The sequence below is a fragment of the Leptonychotes weddellii genome, chromosome 13 (genome assembly GCF_054177405.1).
Source record: "Leptonychotes weddellii isolate Sample4059 chromosome 13, ASM5417740v2, whole genome shotgun sequence".
Taxonomy (NCBI): domain Eukaryota; kingdom Metazoa; phylum Chordata; class Mammalia; order Carnivora; family Phocidae; genus Leptonychotes; species Leptonychotes weddellii.
Window position 1 is genome coordinate 34,390,112 of NC_138381.1, and position 16,234 is coordinate 34,406,345.

A 16,234-nucleotide genomic window follows, 5' to 3' on the forward strand; every position below is an offset into this window, starting at 1 on the left:
GGGGAATCCGGGGCGGGGCAGGGGTGGGTAGGAGAGGAAGGACCAGGGGGAACAAAACAGAAAGGTTTTCTGTCTAGCTCCCTCTTTTTCTTCTCCACTTTCCAAGACTGAAGAAGATCAGTGGGAAAATGGAGATAGTGGTTTCTTGGTTAGAATCAAGAAAGGTGCTTCTTAATAGATCCAATTTTGACAGGCTGATTGGATTGAAGATCATCTTTGAAAGAAGGAAGGAAAGTGTAAGGTGGTTGCAGGCACGCTCTCTCCTCTTGCTTATCAGTTGTTGAAGACAGCCTTTACTTAAAGAGGGTAATCTGGTCCTCTGGTTTTACTTTTATGTATGACATTGAATAAAAAGCTTCAGATACTTTAGCAAAACTAAAAGAAATTGCCTCATTTTCTACCTGCCTTTTCTGGCTTATTTTCCTTTCTCTTACTAACTCCAAATACTAATAGTCATTCTTGCCATGTTGTTTATAATTAATTCTAAGTTAATACCAAGGTTGACCTGTTAGCAAAATGCTTGAGTGTTCTGCCCCTGTTTAATCAATTAAAAATTATGAATTTCTTCCTCCATAAAAATATAGTAAAATCCAATTAGTTTAAGAAGGTTCTTAATTTTGGAACTGCTTTTTTTAATTCAAGTTCTTATTTTAATTCCAGTTAGTTATGGGGCACGTGGGTGGCTCAGTTAGTTGAGCATCTGACTCTTGATTTCTGCTCAGGTCACGATCTCACGGTCGTGACATCGAACCCCATGTGGGGCTCGGCCCTGGGTGTGGAGCCTGCTTAGGATTCTCTCTCTCCCTCTCCTCCAGTCCCTTTTCCACCCCCAACCTCCCCCCTCACATGCTTGCTCTCTCTCCCTTAAATAAATAAATAAATTCCAGTTAGTTAACATATAGCATTATAATAGTTTCAGGTGTACAATATAGTGATTCAACACTTCTATACATCACCCTGTGCTCATTGCAACAAGTACTTGCCTTAATCCCCATCATATATTTAATCCATTCATCTACCCACCTCCCCTCTGGTAACCATCGGATTATTCTCTATAATAAAGAGTCTGTTTCTTGGTTTGTCCCTCTCTCTCTTATTTTTTTTCCCTTTGCTTGTTTGTTCTGTTTCTTAAATTCCCATATGAGTGAAGTCATATGGTATTTGTCTTTCTCTGACTTATTTTGCTTAGCATTATACTTTCTAGAGCCATCCATGTCACTGCAAATGACAAGATTTCATTCTTTTTCACATTGAATAGTATTTCTGTGTGTGTGTGTGTGTGTGTGTGTGTGTATCACATCTTCTTTATCCATTCAGCAATCCATGGACACTTGGGCTGTTTCCATATCTTGACTATTATAAATAATGTTGCTATAAACTTAGGGGTGCACATATCCCTTTGAATTAGTGTTCTTAGATTCTTCAGGTAAATACTCAGTAGTGTGATTGCCGGATCATAAGGTAGTTCTATTTTTAACTTTTTGAGGACCCTCCATACTGTTTAATTTTGGAACTACTTTGGAGAGAGATACACGTGATATATATATATGGCACAAGCTATATTAAATGAAATGTAGTTAATAAAATATGAAATCTAATTTATGGTAAGGGAGGAAAGTTACTTTTCACTTGAACTGGTTCTACAATCTGTCTTCAGTTGTCTCCCTTCATCCTTCTTCCCCATTATTCCATCAGGAGCAGGAGGGGGTTAAGTCACCTTGGGAGTTAGATATCTACATGCCATTGCTACCAATGGTCCCAGGATGGGGTTAGATACCCTTGTTATTATTTTTTTTTTTTGGTTTTGGTTTTAGAAATTATTTAGCTGATCTCAGGTACCTCAAACTTTACATTATTTATAATGCATTGTTTGATCTAGTGAAAAAGGAACCCCAACCACCATTTTTGGTTTCTAAATTGTACTGATTTTGGAAGGGATGAAGAGGACCAGTTATACATAACCCTGAAAATTGCTCTATTAATCTAAGTGAAACTCATTTGCAGTCGGTGGCGTTAACAAGTCATCAAAAAGAGGAAATTCTCTTAACTGAAGGAAACTTTATGAGGCCACACTTAAAAAAGTAAGACAAGTTCCTATCAATGTAATTATTGTTCTTTCAAATATTCTTTCTAGAATCTTAATAGTAATCTGTCCAGCCTTGGGCAGAAGGCAAATAATTTGAATTTCTGGATCATAATCTGATCTGTTTTTGAATTTGGAAATTGCAGACTAAATTGTCCATGGCATATTGCCAGCCTCTAGTCATGTAAGTGACTACATGAAAATCTGCTTATTATTTAATGAGCACTCCCTTTATTAAGTAGTGAGCAATTGATCTTAAATGTATACTTTAGAAGAGTAGTGCTATTTTCAAAAACAGCAAGTTTCCACATCATGTTTAAAGTGTATAAAGTGACAGTCAATGAAAAATCTCAAATCTGGGGCGCCTGGGTGGCTCAGTCAGTTAAGCAGCTGCCTTTGGCTCAGGTCATGACCCCAGGGGGCCAGGGATGGAGCCCCCTCCCTCCAGCTCCCTGCTCAGCAGGGAGTCTGCTTCCCCCTCTCCCTCTGACCCTTGTGCTTGCTTGTGCTCTCGCCCTGTTGCTCTCAAATAAATCATCTTAAAAAAAAATCTCAAATCTGAATAAATCCTCAAATTACATATTCATATACTAAATCAAATAAGCAACAACCAACAAAACAACAAACCTGCCCTCACAGGTTAGGAAAGAGAAAAAGGAAGTTCCTACTGCTGAAGAGTTAAGGCAAGTGTCCCTCTGGGCTTGCTGTCAAGGCTGGGTTTTCGCATTTTCTGGGGCACTGGAAACGGTGACATAGCTTGATGTAAGTTAGCACTGCACTGTTTGGGCCTGTTAAGGTTCAGAAGTTTTACAGTTTACCGTATCACAAAAATTCATATGTTATTTAGAAAAGTACTGCTTTTGCAAAGTACACACACACCCAAGGGAAATATGAAACTAAACTATCTTGAGCGATTAGTTTACCTATGTTTGGAAACAAATTATTTTCCCTTTTCTTTTTTTTTTTTTTAAAGATTTATTTATTCACTTGAGAGAGAGAGAATGAGAGACAGAGAGCATGAGAGGGGGGAGGGTCAGAGGGAGAAGCAGACTCCCCGCCGAGCAGGGAGCCCGATGTGGGACTCGATCCCGGGACTCCAGGATCACGACCTGAGCCGAAGGCAGTCGCTCAACCAACTGAGCCACCCAGGCGTCCCTATTTTCCCTTTTCTTAAGGGAAAAAACCAAAAAAAGACAAGGGCTTTAAGTGAGCAAATTCTCACTTATAACTGAAGTATATTGAATGGGAACAAATCAAGGGTGTGCAAACGTCGTATGTAAATATTCAGGAAGTATTTTAGGCTTTGTGGAGCACACAAGTAGCCATAGACAAGAGGCAAGTGACTAAGTATGGGTGCATTGCCATTATACCATTGCGACCGCCGCAGTTGGCATTTTGTACAATTTTTAAGGATCCCAAAATAAGGTTCCTCTTTGGATATGTTTTCAACCATTAAAAAAAGACCAAAGCCAGTTTTAGTTCACAGGACAGGCAACAACAGACAGCGGGCCATAGTTTGCTGATCTCCAAAACAGATGGATCCATGGGCTCCGACTCAACGCAAGCCTAGTGTCAGTAGTCATTTTTGAAGTATGTAGATGATGAGATTTGCTGGGAGGAGATTGACCAATAGTCATATTCTAGAACTCTGCTATAACAAATCACAATTTTGAAGACTTCTCTTGAAATTTAGGGTTGCACATTTGGAGCAAAAAAATTTGTGCGATGAATAGATTTGAAATACCAGAGCCAGATTTTCCTGATTCAGGAGAATAAATTCACTTTAAGTGTTTAAGAGGGTTGCAGGTAAATATATAAGAGCGTAGGATTTTATTCTCTGTGGTCTTCAGTGGTGAAGGCCGCAGAGAATGCTCTGTGGATGGAATGTGAGGTGAGGGAGACCCCGAAGCAGAAACTGAAGGACTATTTAGTAAAGATGCTATACAGGGCATTTGCGTTTTTGCTGGATGGTGGGATGAACCTGTGAGGACCCTTCAAACAAGAGAGTTTATGCTTCTATGAGTTGGGCAAAGATTCTGAAACTTCCTACTTTGGTTATCTGGATAACCAGCTAATGATGGCTAGATTCTTGGACGTTGGCCAAATCCAAAGGTTGATTACTATGTGAGAGCATGATGTATGTAAATAGTTTCTCCTATTTGAAGGAGGGAGCAGAGAATTAGAACTGAACTTGTCTGGCCAAAACCTCCAAGCAAGATTATATCCAACCCTGTTCAAGAAACAGCTGCATGACATAATGGACACTGGACAAGGAGTCAGCACCCGGTTTCTCACCACTTTGGAGTATCATTTAATTTTTGGACTTGTGCTTTTTGGCACATGGGAATTCTCTCCACCTAGTTCTGTTTAGGCCCTGATATGTTAATAAGACCAAAGGGCGGGGGTACCCTTGGTGGCGCAGTCATTTAAGTTTCCAACTCTTGGTTTCAGCTCAGGTCATGATCTCAGGGTCATGAGATCGAGATGGAGCTCAACCTCGAGGTCTGCCCTCAGTACAGAGTCTCAGATTCTCTCTCCCTCTCCCTCTGCCCCTCCCACTCATGCTCTCTCTCTCAAATAAATAAATAAATCTTAAAAACAAAAAAAAGACCAAAGGGCTGTATAAATTTAAGGTAAAAAAAAAAACTAGATGATTCTCATCTGGTCTCAAAAACTTAAAAGAGTTTCTAAAATCAAGATGGCATGCCTTCTTTCTACCTCACTCCTCTTGGCCTACTTGTAAATACTACAGAACTAGGTTTACACCATCCTCTGATGAAAGCTTCTGATTAATCTGGATTAGACCCCGTCTTCTAGACTACATTTCAGCCTTCAGTATCTTACACCTCCCAAAAAAGGGATGGGAATTTCAGAAGTGCATCCCCAGTGCCTCTTCGAAGCTACACAGAACTGAGAATGGGTTCATTTACATCATTTTGGCCTTTGGAAATTCTTATTAACATTTATTTTTGGTGGCATCTGTCAAAGACACAACCAGCTTCTCATTTTTAAATATTCTGGCTATTTAAATATACTTGTGCTATTTTCAATGAAGGCCAATGACAATAAAAGCTATTTAACTATTAACGTGTTATTTGTCCTGTGCTCTGAAAAAGCTCTCCTAGCTTCATGAATTCCTTTAGGCATCCACATAGGTGGATATTTGTTTTTTTCCATAATAATTGGCAGAGAACAAACTTGTGAAGTGAATCTTCGATCCATGAGAGTAACAATTACTAGTTAAATTGATTTAACTGAATTATTTTATGCTAAAAACAATGCTAAACTGTTATATGTAAAACTGTAAATGAACAAACAATGAGCTACCATTTTATAGCACTTAAGAACTGAACCAGACCTTCGGCTCCTCCATATCCAGAATGTCTGTCTTGGAAAATAACAAAACTGAACGTACTCAGGATGCTTTGCTTACAAATGTTCTCCCCACCTTTTCATAATGTTCAGTATAAACAAGTAGCATCCACACCATGAAAGGTCTTATGCTCTGTGCTATGGGAGCTGCAGACACAAAGGCCCCTAGGAGAGAAGACCAAGCAGGGTACACAGGGGCTACGAGAGATTCAAACCAAGTTCTATAGCTGACAACATTGAAGGCTTGCTGTGTGCCAGGCACTGCTGTTCCCCCTTAAAGAAACAGAATGGGGAAGGAAGCTTGCAGGCAATGACAGAGAGAGTCGTGGTAATATAAAGAATACTGAAGAGAGGAGAGGTATAAAAATGGAAGTTAATAGTAATAAAAATAAGAAAAATAAGTTTATTTAATAATCTGTATTCATTTTAAAACAGATTCTCTTATTAGGGTCATGTATACCTTAGGAAACGTTTTTTAAAGCAAGAAATTGTGGGTTAGTAGCAAACAAAATTGCTTGCAAAATGTTAGTATAACCATTTCTATTTAAATGGATCCTTTAATCCACTACTGACTGTGTAATCAAGCAGTATTTGACTTTTCTGTATTCAAAATTTATGTACTACAAATTCATCTTCTCTACTTCACATAATTGAAATAACCCAAACCAGCCCGCAGCACTCTCCAGCTTTTTTATCTTTTTAATATGCCTCCCACCAAGGAAATTACACGATGTCTAGTTGGCTTTGTGTTTCCCCTTCCAACAGGAGAGAGCATTATAATGCAGCTGGTAGAATAGGGTGCTGGAAAAGGGATCGGCTTCTACAAGCAAACATATCCTGATCAGATATTCAAATATGCTTTCAAAGGAGTGGAATAGTGCGCGTCAATAAGCTACTGGATGTAATTACTTCCTATTCCCGGGGCTCCGCCTTGGAGTGCAGCCTGCTGACTCACCAGGCTGCTCCCAGTTAGTTTCTGCTGGGTTTCCCCACTGCCTGTGCACGTGAGTCATCATGGGAATGAAAGTTTCTACCCGTCTCCTTAACAACCGTGCAGAAACCATGCATGACAGTGAACTTCGATCTCTCCAATAAGAACTGGACCTAAGGCAAGCGAGGGTGAAAGATGATGTGGCAGGTGTCACCGCCAGCCAAGCTGCTGCATGACAATCCCCCGCCCTAGGGCGTCAGCAACACTCCAGTTTCAGCGTCTTTTTCCCCACCCGCCCAAGTAGTTAAACTGGCATCTTGTCTAGCATCTCTTGCAGCTGCTGGCCACTGAACTTTTTTTCTTTTCTTTTCTTTCTTTCTTTTTTTTTTTTTTTGCGTCAGTGGTGCTCAAACTTTGCTGCACAACAAAATTACCTGCAGATTCATAAAACAAATAACAAACCCGATGCTTGGCTCTCATCTCCAAACAGTCCGACTCAAATGAGTTGGGATGACATGTAGACATCAGGATTTTCCAAAGCTCCCCAGGTAATTCTAATAGGCAGCAAAGTTTGGGAAGGTTCGCACTGGAGAAGCGTCACTCTTCTCACGCAAGTGAAACCTACCAGTTAAGCCTAACTAATGACTACCTGGTGGCCTCCCAACCTGTCTTGGAGATCTACTGACACATGGTCCCTGATAACTTAGTTTGGCAGCCACAAAGAAGGCTAGCGAAGCAAAGCAAGGGGACATTTTTAGAAGGGACACTGTCTAGACAAGGACCATCTCCCCTCTTAGCTTACTAAAAACTTAGCTAAATTTAGTGCTCGAGAGAAGCATCTCAAATGTTGCTATTCTTTCTGTTACCTTTTGATCTCTGTTCTGTTTCATTCCAGAGTCTTGATCGGCAAAGCTGCAAGCCGCGGGTCCTCTCAGATTAGAAGCAGGTGCTGCGTCAAAGCACAGTCAAGACGCGACTGCACGCTTCACCTCTGCTGGGATCGAACCGCCGCCTCGCAGCGCGGCCTCAGGGTAGATACTATGCTAATCAAGAAAGTTCTTCCGTCTCCTCGCGGGAGGGAGGGTGCAGGTTTGAACACTTAACCCTTGATTTTACGTGACTGCATTATAGTGCGTTTAGTGACCTCCTCTTGCTTAGCGGGTCTGGACCACGTTCCACGATTTTGGAAGAGGGGACGTGAGCAAGTGATGGAGAAACCCGCAGGGAGGGGACAGCAGTGTTGGCTGGTGCAGAGGTGAAGGGACGGCTAATGTTCGGAATATTAATTACTCTACGCGCTACTGACCCGGCGAAGACTAGCAGAAAGGGACTGGGGGTTAAGACAAAGGCTCCTCCTGATCAAATGGCTACAGCGCCCCTTCCTCCGAGGTGATAGCTCTGCCTTCTGCGCTGGGCGGCACTTGGCACGGGACTCGCAGAGTGACTCAAGGGGTGACCAAATCCACTCGCCCTTTCGGGATTTGAAAGTCTGCATTACGGAGCGCTCCAGATTCAGAGGGAAGGTCTTTCTGTGCCCACCCCTCCGTCCAGCCCTTTGTGGGATTTCTGGGCTTTGGCGCAGCCCTTCTAAGGGTGGACTGAAGAATTTCCTACCGAAGCAGAGTGGGGAGTCACTGAGTAGCCCTCGCCCTGCGCCCAGGGAGCTCTCTGCAGAAGAGCCCCTTGGGTTCAGAATCACAACCCGCTCTCTTTTCCCCAGACCTGGATCCCAGGTCCCGGGAGTCAGAAGCACCAGCGGGAGCCGGAGTCGGAATGGGGAGCAGTGGGTTTCGTCTCAGCCGGAGGGCGAGCACCCGGGGGGTCCAGGCTTTGATCCCCTGCCCGCAAGCGCCGGCGCGCAGCACTTCCTGGTCTGCCCGAAGCGCGCGGCCCCTGCCAGAGCTCTCGGTTCTCAGTCCCAGCGCCCCAACTCCGGCGTCTCCAGGTCTGCGCTCGTCGGGCGCGCACCCCCAAGCCCCCCCCTGCACCAGCGCCAAGTGTCCCCGTCCTGGAGAGCCCCGGCCCTCACCCCCGAGCTAGTCCACTTTGCTTCTGCCAGCGTGGCAGTCCGACTCCCTCCCCTCTCCCCGTGCGCAGCGCTGGGACTACGAAGGAGAGGTGCGGCCCGCGGGAACGCGGCGGGTGCAGACCCCGGAGCCGCGGCGCCGACCCCTGCACAACTTCTTGCCGGGCACGGAGACCCGGGGTCCTGCCGGCTCCGCGACCCGCACACTGCAGCCCTCCCCGCCGGCTGCGGGAGGAGGCGCGGCCAGTGCTCGGCCTGGGAGGGACTGCGCCAGGGCGGGAGGTGTCGGGGTGCGCCAGGGCGGTACCGCTTTAAATGCACTTGACTCACCTGCTCCGGCGCTGTCGCCTCCTTCCTCTACTGACAGCTGGGGGCTTTGTTTTCTCCACCCACCCGGCCGGCTGCGCTCCGCCCCCACTGCCCCACGTGACTCGCCGTCTGCCACCGCCGCGGCTCCGCTGGTCCACCCGGGAGAGCCGGGCCAGCATCACCCTTTCCCCAGGGTGCGGAGGGCAGGTGGAGACCCCAGCCCAGGACACGTCCGGGCTGGTCCGAGGTGACCTGTCGGCGGGGTGGTCGGAAGGTGGCACGCGGGTTAGGGCCCTTGGAAGCCAGAGTGAGTTGGTGACATGGAGTAAAGTGCCAGCCAAAAGGAGCTGGGCTGTTGGGCCCCACCCAAGAGAGAGGAGGCCGGCGCCGCTCAGAAGAGGGGTCTTGAAAAGGCGACGTCACACCCTGAATTAAGTACCTGTAGCTGGAGGCCTGCTCACCAACCCGCGTGCTTCCGCTTTTCAGACCAGTGTTTGTACTCATACCTGGGGAACAACTGATAATAAGCGGCAAACTGATTTTGTCATGAACATTATTAATCAAACCAGGCAATTCCAAACCGAATAATATGGTTAATAATGCAATCATAGCAAGTTTTATTGAGGTTTCAAATCTGCTTTTTGGTGCTGTTGATATTTGGATTCTATTTGGAAAACGGAATCCAGGCTGGAGAAGCTAAGTCCAGATTATTGATGTGGGCCCTGGTCCATTTGGAACAGTACCTATTTTTAATGAAATGACTTGAGAAAATGTTCTGGCTTCAAGACCCAGCTCAGTATCTGCTGCTTTTGGAAGTGTTCCTGACCCTTGCTGATCTCCAGTGTTTGAAACTGAACGAACCTGTTGTCTGAATCCTTCCTTTTGCCTTTGGAGAACACAAGCATTTCCTCCTCCCCCTGCCCGCCTCCCCCCCCCCCCCCCCAATTGCAATTCAGGGGAAAGATTACCTCCATCCCCCGGAGCATCCTTTAAAGTGAAGTCTCTGCAGAGTGAAGTGACTTGGCAGTTTGCTTCCCAAACTTTCATGTGCAGAGGGATCATCTGGGGGCCTTGTTTAAACCAAATTCTGATTGAGTAGGTCTGGAATTGGGACTGATTTTCTGCATTTCTGGCAAACTCCCAGGTAAGGTTAATGCTGCTGGCTTGAGGATCACACTTTGAAGTAGCAAGGCTTAGAGCACCCACTCTGGCACTGGCCAGCCTATTTTGAGTCCTGAAGCATCCCTTAATAGCTCTGTGACCTTAGGCAAGTTTTTCAACATTTAAGCTCCCCAAGCGGTAACATGGAAATACTACTGATGTCCACCTCATAGGGTTGTCTTGAAGATTAAATGAGAGAACCCGTAAAAAGCACCTTATGTCTGGCACAAATACTTAGGGTTCAGAAAATGTTAGCTAATGAACTCTTGGGGTCTTCCTGGCAGGACCAAAGCTGGTACAAAGCGGAACATTCAGGGGGAAAAGTTTGTGGAATGGGGGGGTTGAGGCAGACAGTGCTAGAGGGACGACCGCACCCCCATAGTGCCAAGCACCGGCCAGATGTATAGAACAATTCTGTTGAATAAATGTAAGACTATAATGCAGAGCAAATCATATATGTTTAAAAGTTCCGTTTCTTCTGCAGAACTTTAAATCTTGATAAATTAGTTCTGGGACATTGAATTAAAAAATCATTTGCTTTTTATTACAGATAATGTCCAGCTGCCTGTCACATGGGTAATCTATTTTAATATCTGAGAGAGTAAATGGATTGTTAAGGAGTAGTACATTTTTTATCCTCATTAAAAACCTTGAAATTTAAATTTAAATGAATTTATTAATGAAGATACGGTATTCTTAGCTCTCAGAATGAATGGGTATTGTCATCATCATTCTCATATCTCCCTTCCTTGCTCCTTCTCTCTCTAGCCCTAAATATGAGTGCTTCCTAAGAGTTGTTTTTTCGCTTTTTATTTTTCTCACTTTTCTGCCATTTCTTTTGGAAATTTTATTCATGTTTTATGTTCAACTTTAAAGTGTATGGAGATTACTTCTGAATATATACCCACATTCTTCGGCTATTTCCAAGCCCCATTTCTGCATTACCAATTACTAACTAGGCACTTCCAACTGAATTTCCCACTCGCCTAGAAGTTTCAGTGTCTTCTAAATTAAACTCCTCCTTCTTCTCATAAAACTGATTGCTCCTTGGTAATAAATCCAGATGGCAATTTGCACTGGGAAGCCCTCAGTACTAATTCAGGGACCTGGCAAGGGTGTGGGAGACACAGCATAATCATCCCAGTACTTTCCCATTGCTCCCAGCTATTTCTCTGAGACTTCGCCTTGGACAGTGACTGAGGCTGATTCATGTATAAACACAACTTATTGGTATAACAGCCACATAAACAGCTATGGGCTTCTGCATAAATGGTGATCAATGTAAATTGAGCTGGTGAGAAACTGCATCAGTCAGGGTAGGCTACATTATGTTGCTGTAACAAACACCACCAAAATCTCAATGGCTTAATACCATAGATGTTAATTTCCTGCTCATGCAAAATCTCCAGGCAGCTCTCAGGATGACTCATCATTCTAGCCTGCTTCGTTCCTGTGGCCTCTCCATCAGCACCAGGGCAGGGGATGAGAGTATGGAAAACTGTGTGCCAAACTTTAAATGTTTTTACCCGGAAGAGACGTCACTTCTCACATGACACTGGTCAAAGGAAGCCACATGGTCATTACCCAATATTAAGGGGGTATATACTCAGAAATAGATGGAAAAGTAGAAATCTTGGTGAGCAGGAGTATGTCTACCATAGGGATCCATTTAATACAGAGGGGTCGGGGATAAAATTACACTGCAAATTGTGTAGTTGTAGTAGAGGATGAGCATAGATTACCAGTTCGAGGAAGGTACCCAGTTGTGTGTGGAGTATTTGGAGAAGCATTATTGTTGTTTTTATTATTATATAATTATGTAGGGAGACACTTAAAAGTAAAAAATTCTGTGTGTCTGCCTGTCAGGGTCCCCTTATGATTTAGCCAAGGTCAGTCTACTCCAGGCATTGATCATTCAAAATCTTCTGTGACCCAGGGGCCAGGAAATATCTTCCATCTTGATTATATCCTGGGCAACACACCAACCATTAAGTAAGTAAGGTTACATCAACACAAGCACATTTTCTAATTTTGCTGACATTGGTGGTCACCCTCTACTTGAGGTTTGAGTATGTGTGTATGAAGAATGGACTATTTCAGCAGGATCAAATTGTCCCATGTTCCTCTTATGATTGCCTGAATTATGCCTTTGACATCTTCAAAGTAATGTTGAAATGTAGCCTTGTGAGTAAAAATCAGTCCATAAAAAAAAATCCATAGGAAAAAAATCACTCATATCAGTGTGAGAAGAATAAAATCATGGTTTTCCACAACCTTTGGAGCTTCTTTCTCTAAAGAGCAGAGATTCTGTCAGCTAAACTTGCTTCCTTCATCTCCCCACACTTCATATGCTTATAAGAAATAAAGCATTGATAAACGAATGCTATAAGCTCTAAAATGCTCTACAGCTATAGATTATTTTAACGTGTAGCTGGGCACTGAATAGTGCTTTGGATCTCAACAATTCTATGTTGTTTGCCCATCTGTCAGTGGCACCCTTTTTAAAAACACTTGCCTCTCGTAAAACTGTTCCCAAATATTCTTACATAACATCAACATTTCCTAAAGCTAAGATTCTGAGAGCTCCCATCACATGTTTCCACAAATATTGGAAACAAGGGATGAGAAAGGGACAGAGTCTATCAGTTAATATTTTAAACTGTTTGCTCAAATCTTTTTCATCTTATCTGATTTAGTTTTAGCTCCGAGTTCTTGCTGAGCTGCCTCTTGAAGTATAAATCATCACCTCGAGAGATATGCTACAGGGAGCCACTTATAAATGTAACCGTGAGACCATGGAAGACTGAGATGGAGGCGTTCATTACCGAGCTATGATTTCATTTATCAAGAGGGGTAGTGAAGGTGGCCCAAGATGACGGCTTCACAGGGATCACTGCCTTGTGATGACTCTAGGGTCTAGTTCCAGAGTAAATGTTGAAATAAGAAACAATGCCACCTTCAAAGCAGCCTATGAACTCGTATGAGTAAATATTCGTGAGTTAGCCAAAAAGTATCATTCTATAGATGAAGTTAAGGAGAGAGCTTAAATGACTCACCCAAGTCCCAATTTCTAGTTATGTCCACTAGCAAAACTGTGTCTCCATAACATAATATAAAATACCAGAGGGAAAAATGTGCTCATTATATAATATATACTGGTGTATACATCACAGGCTATTTTAATGTACATTGGAAGGAGCAAAATGTTACCTTGACTCGTACAAAGCCACTGTGTGATAGAGGTGTCTATGATTTATATGACATTGAAAAAACCCCTTATGTACAATGAAATAAGTTGGACATGAATATTTATATATGCTGTTTAGTACAGATGTAGACCAGTTGTAGAAGAATCAACTCTTTCCATATTGGTTTTTTTTAACACAGGACATTCTGAAAGCAGCAGATATAATTAATTTGTTGATTAGTAACTATCTCTTAAAGGGTGAGGTTATCTTCAAACTTACCTGCTCAGAGCCCAAGAGATGAAATCTGTTAAAGTTCTCTGTTGCAGCTCCATGAAGCCCAAATGACTTTCTAGAGACTAGTGGGATCACCACCAACTCACCTTGGGACCCCCGGGACACAATGCTGCCAATTTTTGCTAAATTCCTGGTTTATTAAACATTACCTTGTCAATTGCATTTTCTTTGCCATTTCCCAATATCCTGTCCACACTGGTCAACCAGTGTGAGAATAACAGGAAATTGATTCCTTGCGTTTCCTTAGAATCTTCTTTCTAATGGTCTTTGATTCTTCAGCAGAGATTTGCTCATCTCTGGCTTTCCTAATTTTAAAATTACTTCAACCTTTCTAAGTTGTAATATTCAACAAACAGTTTTGTGAGGTCTTCTACTGGGCAGTCACTCTGTTATGTGCTGTGTTTACCTAAACGGTCTTTGGTCTTTTTTTTTTTTTTAAAGATTTTATTTATTTATTTGAGAGAGAGAGAATGAGAGAGAGCACATGAGAGGGGGGAGGGTCAGCGGGAGAAGCAGACTCCCTGCCGAGCAGGGAGCCCGATGCGGGACTCGATCCAGGGACTCCAGGATCATGACCTGAGCCGAAGGCAGTTGCTTAACCAACTGAGCCACCCAGGCGCCCCGGTCTTTGGTCTTAAGGGACTTCGAGTATAGGGAAGGATGGATGAGTGCGTAGTGTGGCTTGAGGTCTTATAAATGAATAAAATGCTAAGAGAACACTGGACAGTCAGGAAGAAAGTCAGAGAAGGGCTCGCATTTGTGTTGGGTCTTGAAGGATGGAGAGGAGTGTACCAGGTGAGTGTGGTTTGCGGGTAGGCAGAGTATGTGGGCAGATATTCCAGAGAAGGAATGGGAAAGCAAATATGATCAGAAATTTGCAAATGATGAGAAGTTTAATGTGGCTGAAGGATAGGTTGTGTGGAATGGAGAGGTCAGTGGGATAGACAAGAAAGGCCTGGTGTGTCCAGCTGAGACGTTTGGATGTACGACATTGGCCAGTGGCCTCCAGGTGGGGTAAGAACACTCTGGGGGTGTGTGAAATGATATGCTGGGGTGTAGGAAGAAAGGGTGAAAACTTGGATATCTATCTGAAATATGAGAAAGGACTTAGTAGCATATGGATTGCTGTTTGGTGCTCTTGCTTGGTCCACATGTCAGACAGAGGGACTTATCAGGTGCAAGGAATTGTGAGGGAAGAGTTGGGATCCACCACATTGAGAGGGGTGTCCCTAACCTCCTTACTCATTCTCCTTCTTTTTTTTTTAAAGATTTTATTTATTTATTTGTCAGAGAGAGAAAGAGAGCACAAGCAGGTGGAGCAGCAGGCAGAGGGAGAAGCAGGCTCCCTGCTGAGCAAGAAGCCCAATGCGGGACTCGATCCCAGGACCCTGGGATCATGACCTGAGCCGAAGGCAGACGCCTAACTGGCTGAGCCACCCAGGCGTCCCCCTCCTTACTCATTCTTAAAGCAAACTGCAATTTATTAGCACTTCCTGTGTGCTTGCTTAAGTGGATTTATGTATATTATCTAGTTTGACTAATCTAAGACTCAAAAAATGAATAAATGACTTAAAAAGATTAAAGAAAACATGAGTGATACAAGCATTAGTGATTTTTCACAAAAGCCCTTGCAAAAATTGTAGATGATTTTGAAAAATGAGTATCATAATTTCATAAGCTCATCCAATGATCTATTTCCTGTGTTTGTATCTGTGGTTTTCCATGAGGTGCATCTGCAGTGCTGACGGCCATCAAACCAAACATCGAAATCAAGTGCACTTGGGACCAGGTTTCAAGTTGATTTATTATAGGGCAATAAAACTTTCCAAAAATTATGAAGCATATTCAACCACATTACCCTCACTAAATAACATTTTAGTGAGAACAAAATATTTTACCTATCATTAATAAATGGAATATAAAATATTTCATCTTTATCTTGCCCTTTAAAATGTCAATTTTTCTGTTTTGGTTTTTTATTTTAAATTAATTATTTAGTTAATTAATTAATTTTGAGAGAGAGAGAGAGCATGAGCAGGGCGAGGGGCAGAGGGACAGAGAGAGAGAATCTCAAGCAGGCTCCATGCCCAGTGCGGAGCCCTACATGGAGCCCAATCTCATGACCTGAGCCCAAATCAGGAGCCGATGCTTAACCGATGTGCCACCCAGGCTCCCCTTTATGTTTTCTTTTGTGTACAATATATTAATGCAGTAGTTGTATATGCATATTATTTACAAATGTATAGGCATGTGTGAAATAAGAAATATATTTATAGGAGTACGAAGGCAGAAGCAGGCCAACAAAGGTATTAGAGTGAAGGTATCTATGGTCAGGTTTGTTGGCACGAGCGTGGAATGGAGGATGTTCTGGAAGTTCACTCAGAAGGCTGGTATCCTGATTCAGAGGAAAGCTAATGAGGACCTGGTGATGAAGAGGAGAGAGATCACCAAAGCCTGTGGTCTTCAGTAGGAAGGGATTGGGGGTGGGGTGGGAGAAGGGGTGGAGAGAGAGAGAGAGGGAGGGAGGGAAGAAGAGAGAGAGACCCTCAAGTTTGCAGCTTGCCAGTCTGAGTAGAAGGAGAAACTGTTACTTGAGATGAAGAAATGGGATATTGAACAAGATACAGAGTTCAGTTTAGGACATTAAGTCAGAGGTGCCCAGGGGATTCCAGGGAGATGACTAGTGGGTGTTTTAAATATAATTCTGAAGCTCAGGAGAGCTTGGAGATACAGATTTTATAGTAGCTTTAATTTCTTGATCTGCAACCCTTCCCACAACTGCTGGTCTTAAAATATATCCCTTCATCTAAGACAAATTAACACAACAGCTTTTAATCATTTTTTTTAAAGATTTTATTTATTTGTTTGAG

The 16,234-nt window shown here is 43.2% G+C and overlaps 1 protein-coding gene across 2 annotated transcripts in view; it reads right to left on the bottom strand.

Annotated features, from left to right (window-relative positions):
- Positions 1-8,827, bottom strand: part of MAPRE2 (microtubule associated protein RP/EB family member 2) — a 141,558-nt gene extending 132,731 nt beyond the window's left edge. The window contains exon 1 of one of the 2 annotated variants that reach the window (XM_081801397.1): positions 8,743-8,827. Coding sequence is in view for 1 of the 2 variants with exons in the window: in XM_081801396.1 (XP_081657522.1) it covers positions 7,253-7,276 (24 nt within the window). In the remaining variant the exon portion in view is untranslated. Of the gene's footprint in view, positions 1-7,252; positions 7,402-8,742 lie in introns of those variants that run through there. The other variant, XM_081801396.1, reaches the window with a different exon arrangement.
- Positions 8,828-16,234: the final 7,407 nt, after the last annotated feature.